The sequence below is a fragment of the Diadema setosum genome, chromosome 6 (genome assembly GCF_964275005.1).
Source record: "Diadema setosum chromosome 6, eeDiaSeto1, whole genome shotgun sequence".
Taxonomy (NCBI): domain Eukaryota; kingdom Metazoa; phylum Echinodermata; class Echinoidea; order Diadematoida; family Diadematidae; genus Diadema; species Diadema setosum.
The window spans coordinates 26,987,744-27,010,126 of record NC_092690.1 but is presented as its reverse complement, the minus strand read 5'-3'; the positions used below and the strand labels follow the sequence as shown (position 1 = coordinate 27,010,126).

At 39.1% G+C, this 22,383-nt stretch overlaps 2 protein-coding genes across 2 annotated transcripts; both read right to left on the bottom strand.

Moving 5' to 3' along the window:
* Positions 1-3,330: 3,330 nt before the first annotated feature.
* On the bottom strand, positions 3,331-17,092 carry LOC140229486 (tyrosine-protein kinase ZAP-70-like). The gene is made up of 5 exons (XM_072309739.1): positions 16,908-17,092; positions 15,393-15,520; positions 12,614-12,789; positions 11,336-11,440; positions 3,331-5,627 (listed from the first exon to the last, which is right to left on the bottom strand). The coding sequence occupies exons 1-5, from the start codon at positions 17,083-17,085 to the stop codon at positions 5,420-5,422; spliced, it is 795 nt and encodes a 264-aa protein (XP_072165840.1). The 5' UTR covers positions 17,086-17,092; the 3' UTR covers positions 3,331-5,419.
* Positions 17,093-19,048: 1,956 nt separating this feature from the next.
* Positions 19,049-20,287, bottom strand: LOC140229487 (uncharacterized). The gene is made up of 2 exons (XM_072309740.1): positions 20,167-20,287; positions 19,049-19,322 (listed from the first exon to the last, which is right to left on the bottom strand). Exons 1-2 carry the CDS (start codon positions 20,261-20,263, stop codon positions 19,057-19,059), a joined length of 363 nt encoding a protein of 120 aa, XP_072165841.1. The 5' UTR covers positions 20,264-20,287; the 3' UTR covers positions 19,049-19,056.
* Between the last annotated feature and the right edge of the window lie 2,096 nt (positions 20,288-22,383).

Genomic DNA, 22,383 nt, shown 5'->3' with positions numbered 1-22,383 from the left:
TACGTGAACTTTTTATCACACATGATCATAAAACCTAGTGAGTGAGCATAATGCAGCATTGAAACTATGTATGTACTCAGCAACTTTTTTTTTAACACATTCAGCAGCGGAAACATCTCTACTCCGTCATTACCAATGACATTTTCATTTAGCATTGACACATTGGACACAACCAAAACGAATAAATGGATGCAAAATAAAACACGAAAAAATATCTGTCAACCCACGTCGGGATCATAATACTGATAAAATCTGAATGTGCATTCATAATGTACAAATGCACTAGCTTTGTGCCTTTAATCAACAGATGGGACTGGGTCAAATGATTGCAAATTTACAGTTCCGCCGGTCGGTCAATTGCCGAAACTGAGTGAGCACAAGCCTTGCGTACTAGTGTCTGTCGAAAACGCCTACGCGATAATTAATCCAACAACACATACCACGTGCAGACAACTTTTTCAATTACTAACGACAAATACACCAGCAACACGCAGGGAGAAAATACAAGCTAAACGCTGATAGCACAGTTGGCTTCTGGAGTCTTCAGCATTTCTCTGACCTGGCCAATTCACTCCACGGCATTGACCCTTTGTGCGCTTTGTGTGCCAAGTGGCACAGAAAACCCCATAGCATTGTACACACTTTTTAAAGTTTCTGGCACAGGAAGGGTTAGATATTACACATCTTATCTCTCCTGTAGAGCCTCCATAGACTCAAATGCATTCTTCAAAAAAAAAAAAAAAAAAAAAAAAATCACAATCAGCTGACATACACGTATACAATGATGTAGATTTTCTCCCTGATACAAAACCTGTTCTCACTTCATGAACACATTTTCTTTTTCTTTTTTTTTTTACTCAAGATATATCTCTCACTCACTCTCTCTCTCTTTTTTTTTGTTTTTGTTTAATATCGGTCTTTTTTCCAATATCAAGAATCATACTCTGTAACAATCACACGATTAGTGAACTAATATCTATAATCTATCATACACATACAATTTATTTCTTTTTCAATACAACATTTATATGGTATTTACAGTAACATGAAGACACTTAACAACACACGACACAAAATACAGGCATCCATGAATGTATGCTACACATAAGCTACTTGTATGGGTGATCAAGCAGGACATCCACTTATCAAATCACTTCCAACGCCTGATAAATTCTCCAAACATTCATTTCTGAGTTTGGTATCGTCACTTTTCCCAGACTCCAAGCTTTTTAGAGACATGTGACTTGCTCTGCTGGTACTCTATCATGAAAACCGTATGCAAAAATGATAAGCAAGACAGAAACCAGATAAATACAGTATGAAGATATGACCTTCAGAGTGAAGGTGCAGTCAAGTATGTCTGGGATCAGGTTTAAACACAACATATCAATTCAAAACGCTGTCGTAACAGGCATCATAAAAACAAAGCAAAAAGTTTCCAAATTATCAAAACAATCTTTTCAATATAGGCCTTGAACTGCTGACAGGAGGTAGTTCGAAGATTTCAAATTTTCATTTTCATTTTCAAATAAACATCAAAACGTCAGTCAAAGCACCAAAGTTGACAGTGTTCAAGGCTTAAAGGCAAAACATAGTTCTCAGAAGGGCTCAAAATAATGCTTCCACCATTGGGTATTTGCTTGAAATATATGGAAAGGGTCTAACAAGTAACTTGTCTGACCAATGCGATTTGATGGATAGGCCGTATGAGTTGTTCTGGAGTTTTTTGAGAGCCAAAGTGAATAATAATTTTGTTTGTAGCATAACAAGTAAAACCTTTATCGCTTTGAAGCATTCTCATAGTTCAGTAGTCGGCAAGTGTAGAATGTTTGTTTGCTAGCAGTAGTATTCAAACTGCATACAGCAAACAAGCTGCATGCGATTCAATTTCGCCCAATGGATACTGCTATGGCCCAATATTATGTCATCTATGTAATCAATTACAAAACATTACATAGCAATCGCAGCCCGGTATGCTCCCATAATCGCAATACTTATGGCGTACTTTTTGGGGGGCAATATTTTGCATTTTTGCCACTATCCAACCCAAATCATGTTAAGACAACATGATTTCACACATTTCTTGATATGCATAAGTTTCAATTTTAGTCTAAAAATCAGCAGTTTTTGCAGTCACATGGGAACTATGTTTTACCTTTGAATGCTTGCAACTTTGTCAATGTACACTTTAAATACAATAGTTAGGGAATCACATAATTGTGCGAGGAAAGTGAAATAATTTGTGATACTTTTTCAGAGGTATTGACCTTCATTGTCAAAACATTCCACCATGTCCTCATCCCTTACTCTGAAATATCTACTCACAATATTAAGCTACTATCACCTATTTTGTTGGCTTCCCATCGCCTTTAATATTTTCAAGCACTATTTGTGTTTGCTTTTCTGTGACTTAGTGCATAGAGATACATGTATTCCTTGAGCCATTAAACTATTCACTGGCTTAATTAAGAATGCATGTATGTCCATGCACTAAGTCACAGAAGCCTAGAGAGGGAGTTCAGGTTTCCAGTTTGATGACAGTCTAGTTTTGGGGTGTGTCAGAAAACACGCCAATCAGGACAGAAAACACACATTATGTATCAGAACATGATCATATAGGACAACACTTCTACATTATATGCAGGTAATCATTTTCTGTCTCTTTCTTTCTTTCCTAGGCTGAAGAGAGCTGCTTGCATATTCCAAGAACGAAGAAGAAAAACGGAAACAGCATTTTCATTATCAAATCCACAGAATACCATAGAATTTCAAACTACCGTGTAGACAAGTTGAGCAGACATCCGACATTAATTTCTCTTTAAAATCTTATTCCTGTATACAGGTTAATGGTATGGCGATGTCAGAATGGACAATCAAATCAATCCCAAGGGCATCATGCCTTTGCTTATAATCAAGCAGGGTGATGACAAGTTTCCCCCTCAGCTTGGTATTATTAGCTGAGGACCGCACACACTGTGACGGCTACACCTTGACCAAATCCAGCTGCTTACGCAGTCAAGAATTTATTACCAAAGCCGATAACATTGCGAATGCATGGATCAAATTTAATATTTTTCATACACCCATTACGGTGATTCCCACAAAAACTAAGCAATGACCAGTATGGCTACTGTATAAGCTGTTATTTTCACGTATAGATATTATCCTGAATGAGGAGGTCACAGACATTTTCACAAGATGTTTTTTTCGTGAATTGACACCAAAACATATCTTAAGTGCACTATTACCCGAGCGCATGGCAACATTTATGTGTGCTGTTAAATTCCTGGTTCAAAAGTGATTCACAAAATTTGCAAAAATAAAACCATCTTGAAAATAACAGCCTATACAGTAATGTGCAACATTCCAGCAAAATGGCATGTTTAAGCTTTCACATACAGACAACTTATTGTGTAGAACTGCCTATACCCACTGCTCTTGGCAACTTGCAGTTGACAGATTTTATTGTGTAGTTTATGTAGTCAATCCCACATACATTGTAGATTTAAAGTCTTTTGCTGGAGACAACTAGTGACACTTATCCCAAAATTTCAAACTACTCTCACAGTGGCTGAGAATTCAGACGGCATAATAGTTATATTATTCAGGGTTAAAGCAGATAGGTGTGACATTTGACCGACATGTTGCACTACTGATGTCAAAGATGACATTAAGACCTGGTTTGGAGCATTACCTCTGGTCAATAATGCCTTTCATGATCACAAATTTTCTTCTCTTTTCTTTTTTCTTATTAAAGAGAGAGAGAAAGTTTTCATAATTTGCTCCTCAGATGAAAATTGTGAAATCACAGATTGGAAATGCAAAGGTTTATGTGAAGCCTTGCACACTTTACCTGTTAACCCGTTGAGGACGAGTCCTGAGAATACTTGGGCAGGGAAATGCGTGTTCTAGCAAAATCAGTCCGTCCTCGACGGGTATGGGATTAACATGGACAGTAGTCATGTGTTCTCACTAAACATGATTTCAATTCCGGTATTTTTCTCCGCTTTTACGGAGTAAATTTTCACTGTTCTTTGACTGACACAAACACTCATAAACTACCGAATAAATGCTACATCACATGATGACATGAAAACTTGCTACAGATTTTCACAGGGAATCTTACTCTACAGGCATTATGTCATGCCTTCTCCAACATTAGCAACTAGCAGCAACAAAAGCATCTTGGACGCTGACAAAGCTCTGTCTTGTGAAAGTGTTTTAATGACCTGATTCAGGACAATCAAATGACTTTGTTATTATTATCTTCTTCTTTTTTTTTGGTTACATCTGAACCACACTGACACAGACTAGGAGGCTCATACATTTAAATATGTTTCCGAAATAACGTTTGGTCAGTCATGGTCTACATATTGTCTTGCGATCAAGTCTTATCTGATTGTTGGTGTATCTTTGTAGTCTGGATGGTATAAGCTCACTTCTGCCACTGAGTAGTAATTTGAAGTCTGTCTGTTTCCTCGCTGGTACGGACTTCAGGACCAATTTCTACGGTTGCCCGCATCATCCTCTGTGTTTCTCCTATAGCTATGATGCATAGCAGGGCACAGACAATAATGGGAACTTTTCTATTTCACCTCCTGGACGTGGACGTCGAGGCAATGACGTAATTTTAAGGAACTGCCCATGCTCCAGGTTCTCCAGCACGTCCAATGCCAGAATCGCGAACACATCTTCCAAGGATTTCACTTTCCCCTAGATTCACGACGTGAGTGATGCCATTGCTTTGTGCACCAATTGCCAGCCCACGGGAGGGGAAGTGGCCATGTCGTCATAGCAGTACGTCATGAACGGCGTGCACTGAAAATTGAAATGGGTGATAACACCGCGGACGTAACAAGTGGATTGCACCAATTTGGAACCGCTCTTGTACGAGAAAGGCGTCCACGTCCACACAATTGAAAAGTCTCTAATACCTCAAACAGCACATGTACCTCTTTCTCTTTTGCATGTTGATTGCGGCAGGGGAACAAGAGTTCGAACTCGGAGAGGTCACATTCTTTTTTCTTTTTTCTTTTTTTTTGCAGCATTCACATCTAAGACACGAATAATATCAGACTCTGAGTCACGAAAGCTGGCATCACTCAGTAATTACTGGCAAAATATTATCATCTCTTTTTTTCGAGCTTCGCACTCCACGTATGCTGCCGAGCAGTTGACATTACACATTGTTTTCGACACTGCGTGACACAGATTAACTATTCACAGACAAGAGATAGGAATACCGGCCAGGCAAATGGCCAAAAACGGGCGTGGCTCTTTAGAAGGGGGGAGGGGATGGGGGTGTGCTGTGGTGAACAGGTGGTAGGAAAGGGTGGAACCAAGGGACAATGGGGAGGAGTGGTGGAAATGGGGGGCGGGGAGGGGAGCCATAAACATCTGAAGAGGTCAAGGCGTCCTGCTAGGACTCCTCCTTCTGAATGAGCCGGCCCATTTTGGGGATGAGGTCGGCGAACTTTGGTCTGTCTGAGGGGACCATGCGCCAGCACTCCGTCATCATGTCGGCGATCTCGAGCGGGCACGAACCGGGCGGAGTCAGACGATGCCCCTCCTCAAAGAAGTCCAGCAGCTTGTTGGGCTCAATGGCCCTGCCATCGTAGCCAATGCACCTGTGGTGAATCCACAACAAGAGGAAAACGTCATGATAAAACTAGAAATGTCGCTACGGCGACTGGTATGCCTCCGCCATAATGCATGATTCTCCTAATACATGGCTCGACACTAACTTTTTTTTTATGGTGGCCCGATGGGGCCACCAAAATCCTAAATTTCAAATTTTTGGTGGCCCGAGAGAAAAATTTGGTGTCCCGAAAAAAAAACAAACAATAAAAAACATTAAAAGTCCTTTTTTTTAATGAGTCAAATATTTAAGATTTGGGTCAATCCATGTCAAATCATCCAGTGCTTGTCACCAGACCCCTCCGATTTTCTTAAAAATCGCACCAAATATTCCCCAAAGTGTCTGACAGAAAATCCCAAAATATTTAGCCCCAAGGTCAATTGGTTGCTAAGATACAGCCTCACATAGCAACCGGTGCGCATTCCAAAAAATTAGTTAAAAGAAAATTTGGCATTTTTGATTGACTGTTTTAGCTTGGATATTTATGCAAAAGTGTTCATTATCTGGAAATTGAGAGAACTTTATAGTCTTTGCAAGAAAAACCGACTGTGACGCGAAATTGACTTTTCATTAACGTGCACGAGGTCACCGAAAATGGTGTTAAATGTTAATTTTGAAAATTTTAATGCATATTCAGAAGCTAATATCTTCCACATTTCATCACCTTAGGTTCTAAAATATTATGCTGTTGAAGGCTTTGACTTGCTCAGTAATTTTGAAAAAAATCGGTGCATTCATGATCACCGTTTTTACGGAGAGCGCCCTCAAAGTTGACAAAAATGAAAAATGTGCCAAATTCAAGGTCACGGATCACCCTTCGTCCCACCTAGGAATAGCATCAATTTTTGTATATTGATAGACATTTACCTATATTATCTTGGGTTACCAAAGAAATTTTGCTCCCGAAATGTTCAATGGCAAATTTACCCCACTGAAAATGGTCGTAAACGGCCAAATTCCCACGTAATATCACATATTGGGTTTAGAGGACATTTCAAATGTCCACACTTTCAAAATGAAAAGCACTAGCCCTGTGATATTTGCAGTAGGGATAGTCTGTTATACATATTTTAGTAATATATACCACAAAACACTTTTATTACATAATAATGACCTTGAAATTTAATCCAAAATTTGATAAAAAACAATAAATCGCTCCATTTTCCTCATTGCACTGCATGTAAAGGTGTTTGGAAAGACTTTTCACAGAGCAATATTTCAAGAATTATGAAAGCTGACATTCTACCATATTAGGGTGCTAAACTATTTCTGCTCATCTTCCAGATTTAGTGTCAATTTGATCATGAATGTTATATCTTTGACCTTGAAGTGCTTCTAAAAATAGCTGTAAATTTGTTAACTACAAATTACACACACAACAGGTGTTTTATGGCATGATACATGTACTTGTTATTCTTCCACAAACACAGAAGCTTTTTATGATGTAATGTTATATACTGGAATTAATCTATACGTGTTTGCGAGATACGTTACAATTAATTACTCTGTTCTGACAATGACCCTCAATTTCAACCAAAAATGGGGATGGTAATATTTTGTGATTTTGTGTGCATTTCCTAAGGAAAACAGTGTTTTTTGTGGTGAAACTCATAAAAACTTGACCATTTTTACTATCTATCACTTTGATTGGTTAATTCTATTCTAGTTATGGTAGAAAAGTGGGCTGTGACAATTTCCAATAAAAAAGCAAAACATGGTTATGCTGCAGAAAATAAAAACAAAGAAATACATAAGAAATTCCAAAAACAAGAAAATACATAAGAATTGAAATGATTTTGAAAGTTTTCATTAGGTACAGAACAAATTCCCCGAAAAAGAAGACTCTCAGTCCTTTTAATGTGCGTTTCACAGGCTAGAATACGAATTTTTTAATGACCATATTATTATTACGTACTTTAATACAGGTCTTTATGGAGAGGAATAGGCATTTCTCATGATTTTGAAGGTCATAAATTGAGGGTCATTGTCAGAACAAAGCAATTGATTGGAACATATCTTGCAAGCATGTATAGATTAATTCCAGTATATAACATTTACACTATAAAAAGCTTTTGTGTTTGTGGAAGAATCACAAGTGTATCATGCCATAAAACACCTGTCGTGTGTGTACTTTGTAGTTTACAAATTTACAGCTATTTTTAGAAGTACTTCAAGGTCAAGGGTATAACATTCATGATCAAATTGACACAAAATCTGAAAGAAGAGCACAAATACTTTAGAACCTTAATATTGTAGGCTGTCAGCTTTCATAATTCTTGAAATATTGCTCTGTGAAAAGTCTTTCAAAACACATTTACATGCAGTGCAATGAGGAAAATGGAGCGATTTATTGTTTGTTATCAAATTTTGGGTTAAATTTCAAGGTCATTATTATGTAATAAAAGTGTTTTGTGGTGTACATTACTAAAATATGTATAACAGACTATCCCTACTGCAAATATCACAGGGCTAGTGCTTTTCATTTTGAAAGCGTGGACATTTGAAATGTCCTCTAAACCCATTATGAGATATTACATGGGAATTTGGCCGTTTACAACCATTTTCGGTGGGGTAAATTTGCCATTGAACATTTCGGGAGCAAAATTTCTTTGGTAACCCAAGATAATATAGGTAAATGTCTATCAATATACAAAAATTGATGCTATTCCTAGGTGGGACTAAGGGTGATCCGTAACCTTGAATTTGGCACATTTTTCATTTTTGTCAACTCCGTAAAAACGGTGATCATGAATGCGCCAATTTTTTTCAAAATTACTGAGCAAGTCAAAGCCTTCAACAGCATAATATTTTAGAACCTAAGGTGATGAAGTGTGGAAGATATTAGCTTCTAAATATGCATTAAAATTTTCAAAATTAACATTTAACACCATTTTCGGTGACCTCGTGCACGTTAACGAAAAGTCAATTTCGCGTCACAGTCAGTTTTTCTTGCAAAAAATATAAAGTTCTCTCAATTTCCAGATAATGAACACTTTTGCATAAATATCCAAGCTAAAACAGTCAATCAAAAATGCCTAATTTTCTTTTAACTAATTTTTTGGAATGCGCACCGGTTGCTATGTGAGGCTGTATCTTAGCAACCAACTGACCTTGGGGCAAAATATTTTGGGATTTTCCGTCAGACACTTTGGGGAACATTTGGTGCGATTTTTAAGAAAATCGGAGGGGGTCGGGTGACAACTTTTCTGAAAATTGGATGATTTGACGTGGATTGACCCATTTATGATAGTAAGAATTAGAAGTTGGACATATCTACTCATAAATAAACTTCAACAAACTTGCAACACTCACTCTCAGGCATTCATTCAGTCCTTTTCATCCATCCTTTGAACAAATTTAACTGCTAATTTCCCGCCCAAAAAGTTACGAATTTATTGACATACTTTTCAAAAAATTTTGGTGGCCCGAGGCGGGCCACCAAATTTGCCCTTTTTTGAAATTTGGTGGCCTGACTTTCATTTTTGGTGGCCCCGGGCCACCGGGCCACCGTTAGTGTCGAGCCCTGCCTAATAGGACTATATCTATAGTACATACATGTGGACAATGTGTGATGGCTGTTCCACATAATTGACAAAATGTGACCAGCTACAACAAAATGGTCCTAAAGTCGCGCACGGTCGAAGCCGTGAAAATCGAGTTTGAAGTTAGAGCATCAAAATCGGTCAAAACTTACGATTTTCTGAATTTGACATATTATTAGAGTCTGACATGTCTTCTATCATCTGTCGAAATTTTGAAGCAAAATGATGAAAGGAAAGACCAAAAAATAGCGTTTTTCTGGGCCATGTTTTTTTGGCGTTTCAACGAAGCAGAAACTGGTTCGAACATTTGGATTGAGCGCCACACATAGGCTTCGCCCCTAACAACGACCAGAGTGATCTCATTGGTCAGTTTGCTGCTTGCCGCTAACCGAAGCGTGAAGTTCGCACACTGCCCAGTCGACTGGTGCGTGCGGGCGGGTTGCGCTATGCCTAGCCGCTTCTCCTGACATCCTGGTCACTGATTGGTCGGTGAGGAGACCGCCGACGCTGTGTTTGAATGAGCATTTCGGGGGTTGCTAGGGCTTAATGCTTGCGTGTCTCTTGATTGTGATTGCGTCGCAAGGAGAACTATTAGGGCGCTTTTCTCGAAATAGTGATTTCCCAGACGTCTTGACATGCTCTCTTTTAAACATCGATATCTCCGCAGCCGATTATTTTTATAAGACGTGTTATATATCAATTTAAAGCAGAAAGATTAGGAAATTGTGTCATGCAATTTTCAAATAATCGACCTCGCCCGACTTTAGGATCATTTTGTTGTAGCGGGTCACAAATATTGAAATGACATGTTTGTCACAAATGTGTTGAATGTTCACCTTCCTTGACTAACTTTTTGTAGGTTTAATTGGATAAACGGGAGAGCATGTGTTTGGGGATTTGAGGACTTTTACTTGACTTTGATCCCTTCATAAGTTTCTGCATTGAGTAAGTTTTAAGATATGGAGAAAAAGTGTGATATCTGTATTGAATATAATTGTTACCATTTTCACCTGGCCTTTGACCTTGAACTTTGACCCTAAAATTCATAAGAGAATCACTGTCAGGCAGAACATGCATGAATATGTACTAAGTTTCAAGATAACTTGAGCTACTTCTCAGATATGGAGGACGAAGTAAAGTTCAGCAATTTCACTTGATCTTTGACCTTTTCACCTTTGACCTTTTTTTGGCAAAACAACAAACTTCCCAGAGAATCTCTATTGGGTAATAGGAGTATAAACCAAGTTAAAAAAAAAAAAAATCCTGCAGGCATTGCATAAATATGAGGGTAATACAAATATAGTAAAATTTTGAAGAGTTGACCTTGACCTTTGACCCCTGACCTTTGACCCCATGAACCCAAATTCCCTAGAAAATCACTGCCAGTCAGTACATGTATATATACTATGTCCAATGAAGACAGTTTGAACCATTTCCAAGATATGGAGAAAAAAAGTGAAATTTTAACATTTTCCCATGACCTTTGACCATTGATGTCATGACCCGAAATTCTCACCAAATTCCCTAGAAAATCACTGCCAGTCAGTACATGTATATATACTATGTCCAATGAAGACAGTTTGAACCATTTCCAAGATATGGAGAAAAAAAGTGAAATTTTAACATTTTCCCATGACCTTTGACCATTGATGTCATGACCCGAAATTCTCACCAGAGACTCTTAACTGGGTAGTACATGTATACACTAAGTTTCAAGAAAATATCTTCACGCATTGCATAGATATGTGGGAAATAGTGAAATTTTGAGCATTTGACCTTGACCTTTTGACCTTTGACCTTGAGCATGTGCACCCAAAAGTTGATAGGCACAACTTCACCCTCTCATACACATACATGCCATGTTTCATTAGGATACCTCAAAAGGTTTTTTAGTTACGCAGTCCACAACATTGATTACGGACGGACTGATGGACGGACGGAAGGACGGACAACCCGAAAACATACCTCCGGCACCACTTCGTGGCGGAGGTATAAAAACAAAACAAAACAGATAAGGGGGGGGGGAAATTAAAATAGTTTTAAGATGTCACTTGATGCACTTCAATAAAACAATTCTTCAAAACACTGTGGAACTGTGTTACAGTAGAAGGATTCAAGCAGCTGAGCGCCGATCACAGTCGACCGGCCAACTTACACTGGGTCCTGGCCATATGAGAACATCTCCCAGAGGACGACTCCAAAGCTCCAGACATCGCTCTCTTTCTGGTATTTGTTGTGACGCAGCCACTCTGGAGCATACCTAGGAGGAGGGGTAGGAGGGAGAAGAGTCAGAATGGGGACATACCACATTTCACCAATTTTAACAATAATTGTTGAAAACTGGGGGTGTTTCATAAAGCTGTTCGTAAAGTTACGAATGACTTACAATGTACGAGCGACTGGTGATCAGTTCTTGTGCTGAATTATGGAAATTCTGATAAGTATAGCACATCAGAACTGATCACCAGTCACTTGTAAGTTGTTCGTAACTTTACAAACAGCTTTATGAAACAGGGCCCAGATCTCTTTCCAAATTCATAACATGCTCTCCCTGTATTGTGTGTACTTTGTGTGTGCTGTGATGTAATATTGAACATTGCAGAATGTACAATAATGAATAGTATAATGATGATGATGATGATAATGATGCCCGCATGAGGGGTACCCCTGGATTTGCTATGAACAAACTTGAAACTACAGTCATTAATGTACTAACTAATAGTATTAACTTAGCTCTATCACTTCTGATTCTAGAGAAGATTTTTTTTTTTAAGATTCCTTAATTTTGGATTAGGCCTAATCCTAGTCATTCCGCTGTAGATACTGCATTTTTCCTTGGGGAAATTCATTCCATTGTAGATACTGCATTTTTCCTTGGGGAAATCAGTCAATTGCATGGGGTTTCCCCAGAGTATCTACATTTTCATCAATAACTTAAAAACAAAACAAAAACACAAAATGATATTTTCCAGGAAAATTGGTAGCTAGATAGACTAAAATTCCACAATGAAGGAATTTTTCAAAAGAGTACATTTTCCAGGGGCTTTGGCAAAAATATAAAATGGTGAATATCTCGGTTGTTGAGAAATAGAGCTGGATGCAGATACTACGTTTTTCCTTGGGGGGGGGGGGGGGGGCAGACTACACCAAGGAGGTACTAGGCAAGCTTGAAAAGTACCTCCTTGACTAGACTCTACATCTGCACTAATTCTGAAGAAAATCCATCAAGAAATGTGACCAGTATTGCGCAAATAAGTATGACATGGCAGTGGCATTAACACTGGTGGCGTAACACTGCTAAATCCAAAGTACCATCCAGTACACATACCAAGGAATTCAATGATAATAAGTGGTGATGATTAGCATGATATGTCTCTTACTACTAACATACATACAGCCCAAAATCTTGGAGCCACCATCTTCCGCATCTTACCATCGGATGGGCACCTTCTGGTCCGCTTTTCTCGCTCGGTAGTAATCCTTCTCACCGAAAATCCTCGCTAGACCGAAATCTGTGATTTTCACCTCACCCTCGTTGGCCACCAGGACGTTCCTCGCTGCCAAATCCCGATGGACCATTCTCTTCTCCTCATGCAGGTATTTCATCCCCTGGAGGACCACGACCAAGGCAAGAGACAGAGGCATGGAAAAAAAAAAAAAAGGCAGGGTCAGATCAAGACACCAGATAGCAAAGAGAGTGACTGGTCTTCACAAGATTCCACACAATTTCTCGGCATTATCCCTTGAAAATAATCCTTTATCCCTTGAAATAAAGTGTTGTGATGAAATACCATCTCCAGCATTGTATGTTTATTCTGCTGTGATTAGCAATAAATTACTTCACTTCAATTTTTATCTCATTCACACAATTACAGGAAGGCTGCTTTCCATTTGAATTTGCAACATCTGCATGTCCAAAAAAGCATTGAGAAGGGTCTGTTTTTAGACAAAGAGCCTCATTTTCCTCAAAAAAGCTCTCTTTTTTTTCCTTTTTATCAGCGCCACTTACGGGTCCTACTTCACAAAATAGGTTTTTGACATTCACTATCTTGTTGTACTGTACATGCAGTATCGTGAATCATATACAATTAAATCTGACATCACTGTATTAAACTGAATTCCTTACTGCATTGCAGGAAAGTTTTACTTTGTTATTTACAGTACCAACTGGTGTAGGCAGCATTTATTACAGATGCTATTTAGAGTACTGTACTTGGTATCATGATGAAGGGTGTCTTTCAGAGTATGAGACATCCCCATTGACACCATTTACATACTTTTACAGGTCTTTTGAACTTCCCTGGGTGTGACGCTGTTTAGGGGTGCAAATTTGATGTCCCATATTACCAGCTCTGCCCCCCCACGGAGGAAAGCAGTAACTGCAAAGCTGCTGAGCTGAGATAAATGCGATTTTGTGTTTTTTGCAGATTCTTTAAAAACACAGAAACATTCAAAAATAATTTTGTGGTATGATTATGCACCATACCTAGTTGTCTAACAATACCTAGGAAAAAATTATGTTTCCGTTATTTTTTAAATGTTATTTAGGAAAATGCAGTTACTGCGGTGGCTCACCCTTGATTCTGGGTAGTTTCCCCACGGAAAAAAGCAGTAACTGCAGACGGCCAGGAGTCTGCTGTTTTCCCCATGGAAAAAAGCAGTAACTGCACATGTCACATGACCATAGGAGGAGAATTGTTACCACCACCAGGTTATAAAGTTCTTCTACTTTCTGGTTAGTCTAGATCTATAAGATCTAGGACCTATCGCTAGACCTAGACTAGGTCTTGTCGATTGAATGACATTCTGTGTAAAAATAAGGTAGACACCTATGTACCCTAATTGAACTTTGGAGTGCCCGGCCTGGCCCCTGACACATGACCCTGGACTAGACAATAAAGTCAAGTCTCTTCGTCTTAGATCCTAGTCGAACTCTGACGTTACACTTAAGCTAGACTACAGGGGGGTGTTTCATAAAGCTGTTCGTAAAGTTACGAATGACTTACGAGCGACTGGTGATCAGTTATTGCGCTGAATTATGGAAATTCTGATAAGTATAGCACATCAGAACTGATCACCAGTCGCTCGTAAGTCGTTCGTAACTTTATGAACAGCTTTATGAAACAGGGCCCAGATCTATGCCCAATGTTAGTGCTAGACCTAGATCTATTACGTTAGATTAGGCCTACTGACATTTTGTCTAACACTAAACAGTTAACAATAGATTAGAATCTAGATCTACTCTGTAACGTTAGAATACTTAGATCTGGTAGACCTATTCTAAACTTTAGGGCATACTAGTGCTCATCTCCCTTCAATATATTTTCAGCTCACCTAGATTTTCTGGTTCTGGCCAAAGCCATGGCTACCATGACTTTTCCTCTGCAATTCATGATAGATTTACAGGCATGCCTGGACCGCAGAAACTGTGTGACAGCATGGTTAGCACTGGCATGATCACTCAGACTGTACCAGACCTGCAATACTGTGCATGCAAGTGATGACTGTGATGTGATGCAATGTTTAGCTAGTTACTGTATGCTGCAGAATTTATGCGCATGCAGCTGCTGCTGCACGCGTATTCTGCACTCTGAGCGCGCTGAGTCTGCCAGGTTTGCTAGTCTCCAGAAATAAGCTTTTTCTACAACTTGTCATATGATTCCCTGCGGGCAGAGTCAAGTTACTGGTGAAACAATCTTTTTATATCTACTCTCCTAAATTATGGGAGAAACTGCTGTTTACATTGTTTAAAAAAAAAATAGTAGAAAAAATAAATGGTATTAGGGAAAAAAATATACAGGAAGGACTATACAGAGTCTGAATGATAAAGACTAAATTGTTAGTTACTGCTTTCTTCCGTGGGCTTTGTTAGTTACTGCTTTTTTCCGTGGGGAAACTTGCAAAGTTGAATCAACTGGATGCAGTTACTGCTTTTTGCAAAAGTGAAAAATTGTATTTTTGGTCACTTTCATTTTTCTTTTTGCAAAACTGACCTATTAACATTGGAGAGCATTGGGTAAACTATTCATTTTTGCAAAAAAGTAAACATTCATAAAAATGTCAGTTACTGCTTTTTTCCGTGGGGGGGCAGAGCTACACCATTTAGGGTCCATTTCTGACGTGTTTTGATGTGGGCGGATAGCACCACTGTCTGGGAGCAACACCCTGAAACTGGGGATGGGGGTGCGAGCTGTGGATCTATCTACACCCACCTGACATATCTGTTGGCCAAAGAGGTAGAGTGTTGTGTGCCCCATGCGGTCCTTCTTCTCCTTGAGGTACTTCTCCAGGGAGCCAAGGGGGAAGTACTCCATGACAAGGCTGAGCTGATTGGTGCTGTCTGCAGGGGGCGTGGTGGGGGGCGTGGCGGGAGGAGTAGGGGAGATTGGAAGGTAGATGAAGACAGTAACTCACGAGGGCATTGCAGACAAATTTACGTGACAACAAAACAATGCAACTGAGTGAAAACAAATTGCGTTACATCGACGTAAATAAGCATTGAATTGATCAGTGTTTTAGTAGTAGCCATGATAAAAAAATCAAGGGTGTATGCCGTGTACATTCATTTCATGAATTTGAACAAAATAATGGCTGCATTTAGCAACTTTCGCTTGATTGAAATGCATTTCAATACCCACTTTCAAAATGTGTTTGCAAATAAACGCCCTTCGGATCAGGTTTCTCGAATTGTTGTGTTTATCATCTCTGTTGTGAGTTGATTGTGAGGCCTTGTCACTGCGCAGCTCCACTGCGCAGTTTGACCCAAAGAGCGGAGATGTGCAGTTGGCAGTGGTCCACAAAAATGCGTTTCTGGCTCAAATGTGTTTGCGATCGCACTTTTCTTGGTGTTGTAGAAACGGATAAGTATTGCACCCCATAATCAAAACAGCTTTGCATTTATCAACTGCCCAAAATTCCATGAAAGTGCTCCACTAAACTCTCCACTCCTTAAAATTATGAAACCTCTACTCAAGTTACTGTAAAAACAACAATTTTCACACAAATATTTTTGCATTCAGGCTGTGTAAGATGAACATAACATGATTTTAATTTCACGGACACTCACGCCAAGTGCATGATCACTTTAAAAAGCTCAATGTTGCTATGGCGGTTAATGGTTTTAGCAGCACATTCTATGGTGAAAGGTAACTGTTAGAGCAAACTCACTCACGGTACAGGACAAGAACAGTGACATCCTTACAATTTACTTTACTTTGAAATCAGAGATACAAAATTATATTGCATATTGCACTAAAGTAACAAGCAGAAGATCTGAGTGCTTTGCACATACAATTTCAGGGTATGAAACTACAACTTGTTACCCACATCTTACAGAAAACCCCATCCGATTTGCTTCAGTAATCAAAGAGAAATGATGATCTTTGTGAAGCAGGTTAGGAATCCCTTCCCTCCAAGTTCTGTCGCTGTGTCCACACATTAATATGCAATTCCAAGAGCATCCATGTGCTAAGCTTGGAAGAAACAGACCCATGGCATGCTTTACAAAGATCCACATTTCTCTGTGACCACTTTAATAATAACCAAATTGAATTTCTGCAAAATATTAGGTAAAAATAATACATTTTTAGATCCTGAAACAGCATTCAGACAGTTTAATCATATTGAAAGTCATCAATGTGGAAATCAAATAATAATTTTTTTTTTTGGACAAACTATGCACGGTATTTCCTTCTTTATTCCTTCTCTTCCTTGACAATCCCTTTTACCTTCACAGTAGCCCAGCACTCTGACGATGTTCTTGTGGTCACAGAATGCCATGGCCCTGATCTCCACCTGGAACTGCTCTGGCCGGCTGTCCCGCCGGTTGGTCTTTATCACCTTGACTGCCACGTCGTCATCCGGCCGCGGGGAGTGCAAGTGCTGCAGCTTTGCTCGGTACACCATGCCGAAGTGACCCTGGAACAGTTTGGGGGGAAAAAATTACGGCAACACTGAAATCCACTAACAACTATGGAACACGATCACGCAATCTTGAAACTGATTATGTAGATATTTTCTCTGTTCCTTTACATTACTCCATGTTGAAAAAGGAAGTCTATGATTCATTTTTACAGTAATAATGAAACTTATTACAATGTTTCCTTTGAAAAATAAAAAATAGTAAACATAACCATACTTCTGTAATTAATAGGTTCTTAATTTGTATACTTTAGAGTTGATCGTTTAAATGAAGATATGAATGCATCACTTACCTGCTCTAAGCTTTCTATCAAGGTCATTTTTCTTTTTTGTCAGCATAACACAAATAAATATGACTTTAGGCCCTAAATGTAGATTCTCTTGTGTACATTTTGGGAAGCTGGTATCAGATCCTGTCAGGAACAGGTTAAAGGGGAAGGCTAGTAACTGATCAGTGGGAATCAGTGGAAATGCTTGGAGATGATTGTTCCAGTCCTTATGGGATTCATTCAAGAGTTCATTGTATATCTATTGTTGTGTGAAAATGATTTGCTTCAGAACGGTCTCATATTCAAGTAATGTGCAGATTAATGCTCCGTCACTGACCAGGGACGCTAACCTGGAAGCATTAAACTGCACATTACTTGAATATGAGACCATTCTGAAGCAAATCATTTTCACACAACAATAGATATACAATGAACTCTTGAATGAATCCCATAAGGATTGGAACAATGATCTCCCAGCATTTCCACTGATTCCCACTGATCAGTTACTAGCCTTCCCCCTTAACAAAGCTGTTAGTAGGCTGTTATTTTCGCTTTCAGATTTCCGTGAATTGAGGAGACCACAGACATTTTTGCGCGATATTGTTTTCGCAAGTGGACATGAATGCTAACATAAGTGCACTATTACCCTAGCGCAGGGCGACATTTTCATGTGTTGTTAAATTCTCGGTCCACCAGTGATTTGCGAAATTCGCCGAAATAAAACCCTTGTGAAAATAACAGCTTATACAGTAAAGAAAATAGGGTTAAAACATTACTCTGCAGACCCGAGCATGTCCTCAAAGACACTTACCACTCCAAGTGCCCCTTCCCACGTCAGCTGACTGGGATGAATCCTGTCCACACCATAGATTGTTATTTCATCCTCGGGCAGAGAACACAGAAGAACAAGAAAACGAAAATAACTTTATAAAAATTGAAAAAAGAAAATCATTGGAATCACAAAGAAGCCTCAAAATGCAACATGCTGGCATACTTGCCTAATTCTGTGTGAAATTATGTATAGCATACCTCTACATATGGGTACAGTTTGTTATTCTGACAGTTTGTTAGTTTGAAGATGAAATAAGGTTTGTTAAATCCAAAAATGAAAACAGATTCCTGATTCTGAAGGCTAGTTAATCTGAAAATGAAAAAAAAAAAAATGAAGTTCATAATTTCATAGATTTATCATCATGCACTGCTGTTACGTTTTCACATGAGCGAACCTCATTTCATTTCCGGATTAACAAACCTTATTCCATTTTCGGAAATATGAACCTATGGAATGACAAACGTGTATAGGAATAATGCCACAAATGCTCGGAATAATGAACCTCATTCTATTTTCGGACAAACAAACTATCAAGCAAATACAGACGATACGGCGTCAGTGTTCAAAATCCATGCTCTTCCATTCTTTACCGTAATTTGTCAATAGCATCTCTTGTGCCAATCAAAAATGTGAAGATGGTCTACACCTGACTGTTTCATTGAATTTCAAAGCCAATAAGAGAAATGAAGTAGGTTTAAACTTTATCTCAAAATATGCCTATCATGGGTTTGTATTCACTCCATGTCAGCCACTAAACACCCCGATGTCCGACCGATTTCAAAGCCAATAAGAGAAATGAAGTAGGTTTAAACTTTATCTCAAAATCATGGGTTTGTATTCACTCCATGTCAGCCACTAAACACCCCGATGTCCGACCAAGAGAATTAACCCGTTCCATACTAAATTCTTAAATCCCCATAGACTTAACACAAAGGTAACCAGGTTCAAGTAGGGAATGGGTTTAAGGAAAGCAGCTTCACTCACAAGGTCATTATAGTCCTGGTCGGAGCCTTGGTTCAGAGCCTCTTTGATCTTAGAAAAGTCGATGACTTCCGACGCCATCGCCACATCGGACAGGCCCTCTCCCCGCATGTCGCGGCTTGGCAGCAAAGAGGTCGCGTCTGTAAAAAAACAAAAACAAAAACATTATGCCTTGACACTTACACTTTAATGACTACATACAACTGTAGCGTAAGAAATCATGGTTCGGTGTTACAATCGTTACCAGTTTGACCAACATTGCAAGCTACAAGTCTACTGCCTGTGTGATAAAACTGAGGTGGGAGTCAGTGAAAAGAACACTAAAAACTTCATTTTGAGTGGCTTCACACTCACATCAGAGATGTTTGGTCTCATGTGTGCTATGCATTTTGTCGCATGTAATACCCATTGACTTTGGAAAATGTCCAGTTTTAACCCAAACCAGGCCTAAAAATGTATTTTGAAGTATTCTCAAGGCTAAAAAGAGGTACAGCTGTATGTTTAGGGGAAGAAAAGTATTTTTACCTTTCCTGCAAAAGCAACAAACATGTGTAGTAATACAATATGAGAAAAAAAAAGAGTCAAAATACAGCAAAAAAGTAAAAGTTGACATTTTTGCTACATGTGCACAAAACATGTAGTGCATCATCATGTTGTCCACATGAATGTGGAGATCATAAAGGAGAGAAAAATGTGTTGAGAGCTGATTTTGTCCATTTCATTGAATACGTATTTGGTAGTTGTTTTTTTCCCCAGAAATCAAGAGTGTGATTTTTTAACTTGCACCTGTTTCGATTTAAAGTCTAAAACCATATGAAACCATCCATCTGCCAAAATAAAAAAAAATATATACATATTTTTTTCTACATTGCATATGTGGTTTTCATGATGATTCATCACATCCATGTACAATGTATGCAGCTGGTGTGACGGATGAATTGCACTTGCGATCAATGGACCTATCGCCACTACTATAAGACATACCCAACCGCTCATTGGTAGAGTTCTGCGCCCCTGTGTGTTCATCCTCCTCCTTCTCTTCCGGTATTAGCTGTGGTTCCGCATCCTGCAATACCATCATGTACCCGTGGGCCTGCTCTCCATATGAATCTGGATCCAAAACACACCGTAACAAATGGTGGATATCATGGCTGCCCACCTTTTTCACCCGTTGAGGACGAGTCCCGAGTATACTCGGGTAAGGGTCTATGACCCCGTTTACAGTGCAGGGCTGGGCCGAGCCGCGGCTGCCGAGCCCAGCCTCAATTGCAGGGCCGAGCCCTGCACTTTTGTCCATTTACACTGCCAGGCTCGGCCGCGCTTTTAATTCAAACCTTTCAATATTTTGTCGTAGTGGCGCTCTACTTGTAAACAAACGCAATTTGGTATAGTCTGGTTTTAGACCCTTTGCCAACTGGATTCCGTGGCAATGAAGTCGCCGTTTGGGCAAAGACCTTTTCTGAAGGAAAAATCCTTTGCAGGACAAAACCACTTTAAACTATTAAATACTAGTTTTCGACGTTGAGGGGGTTAATATCCTGAATAGCGAAATAGTACGGGCAGAAGGTTTGGAAGCCAGACTAAAATTGGCCGCCCATTTGGCCCAGTTTGCGTTTACACTGAGAAAAGGCCGGGCTCGGCTGCGGCCAAACCACCTCCAGAGACCACCTCCACAGCATGGCTAAATGCGCCGCCAATTTTGGCCCCGCATTTGGTCTTTTGCGCGTTTACACTGAAATGAAGGCGGGCTCGGCCACAGCCGAGCCGCGGCCGAGCCCCGCACTGTAAACGGGGTCTATGGGAAATGTGTGCTGTAACACTAACAGCATTGCCATTATTATGAGGGATGGAAAGGTGTATTATTGCTGGAAAAACATTTTTTCTGTTCACGAAACCTGCAGTATTTTCAGTAAAAACAATACAAACTAGAATTATCACTGAAGGTGATTAATACCCCTGCCCCTAGTGTTGCTTTATAGTATGTGATATCATGAGGGCAATGATGTTAATACCAAGTTTGTGCACTTATCGAATTGGAAACAGAATAATTTTAGTTTACTGTACAATTACAGAGTTGACACTGAGTATAAAACTTACAGCAAATGGAAACATGCTTTCCCCCACCATCACTACACTTAAAGACCATCATACACACCAAATTTGACCTTCAGAGCTTGAATGGTTTATTTTGATACAAAAATGAGTGGTTACCATGGCAACACATTGGTGTCTTGCAAAACTACACTTCTAGATCATGATACATACTAAATTTGACTTTAATTGCTTGAATGATGGAAAGTTATTTGATCTGCAAGGTTTTGGTAAAATTGTGGTTACCATGGCAACGATTTGTGTGACAAACACAAAAATTATGTGTTCCACATCTATACCTCAGGGCCATAATGCCTACCAAATTTGGTTTCAATTGCTTGAAAATTGTGGAAAAAGTTCACTCCACAGGATAAAAAAAAAAAAAAAAATAGAAATGTCGCTATGGCGACTGGTATGCCTCCGCCATAATGCATGCTTCTCCTAATAGGTCTAGATAGTACATATGGACAATGTGTGATTACATTTTCACAAAATTGGCAAAATATTAAAATGATGAGTTTGTCACAAATGTGTTGAATGTTCACCTTCCTTGACCTAGGTTTAATTGGATGATTAGGAGAGCATGTATTTGGGGATTTAAGGACTTTAACTTAGACTTTGACCCATTCATACGTTTATGCATTGAGTAATTTTCAAGGTATGGAGAAAAAGTGCAATTTCTGTATTGAATAGTAAATTGTCCCTAAAATTCATAAGATAATCACTGTCAGGCAGAACATGCATAAATATGTAGTAAGTTTCAACTTGAAGATAACTTGAGCCACTTCCGAGATATGGAGGAAAAAGTTAGTTCAGCACTTTCACTTGATCTTTGACCTTTTGACCTTTGTGGCAAAGAAAAAGAAAGAAAAAAAGAACTTTCCAGAGAATCTCTATTAGGTTATACATGCATACACCAAGTGTAAAAAAAAAAAATAATCCTGCTGGCATTGCATAAATATGAGGGAAAAAGTAAAATTTTGAAGTTTGCCCTTGACCTTTGACCCCATTGCATGAACCCTAAATTGTCTAGATAATCACTGTCAGTCAGTACATGTATATATACCTTGTTCCATGAAGATACCTTGAACAATTTCCAAGGTATGGAGA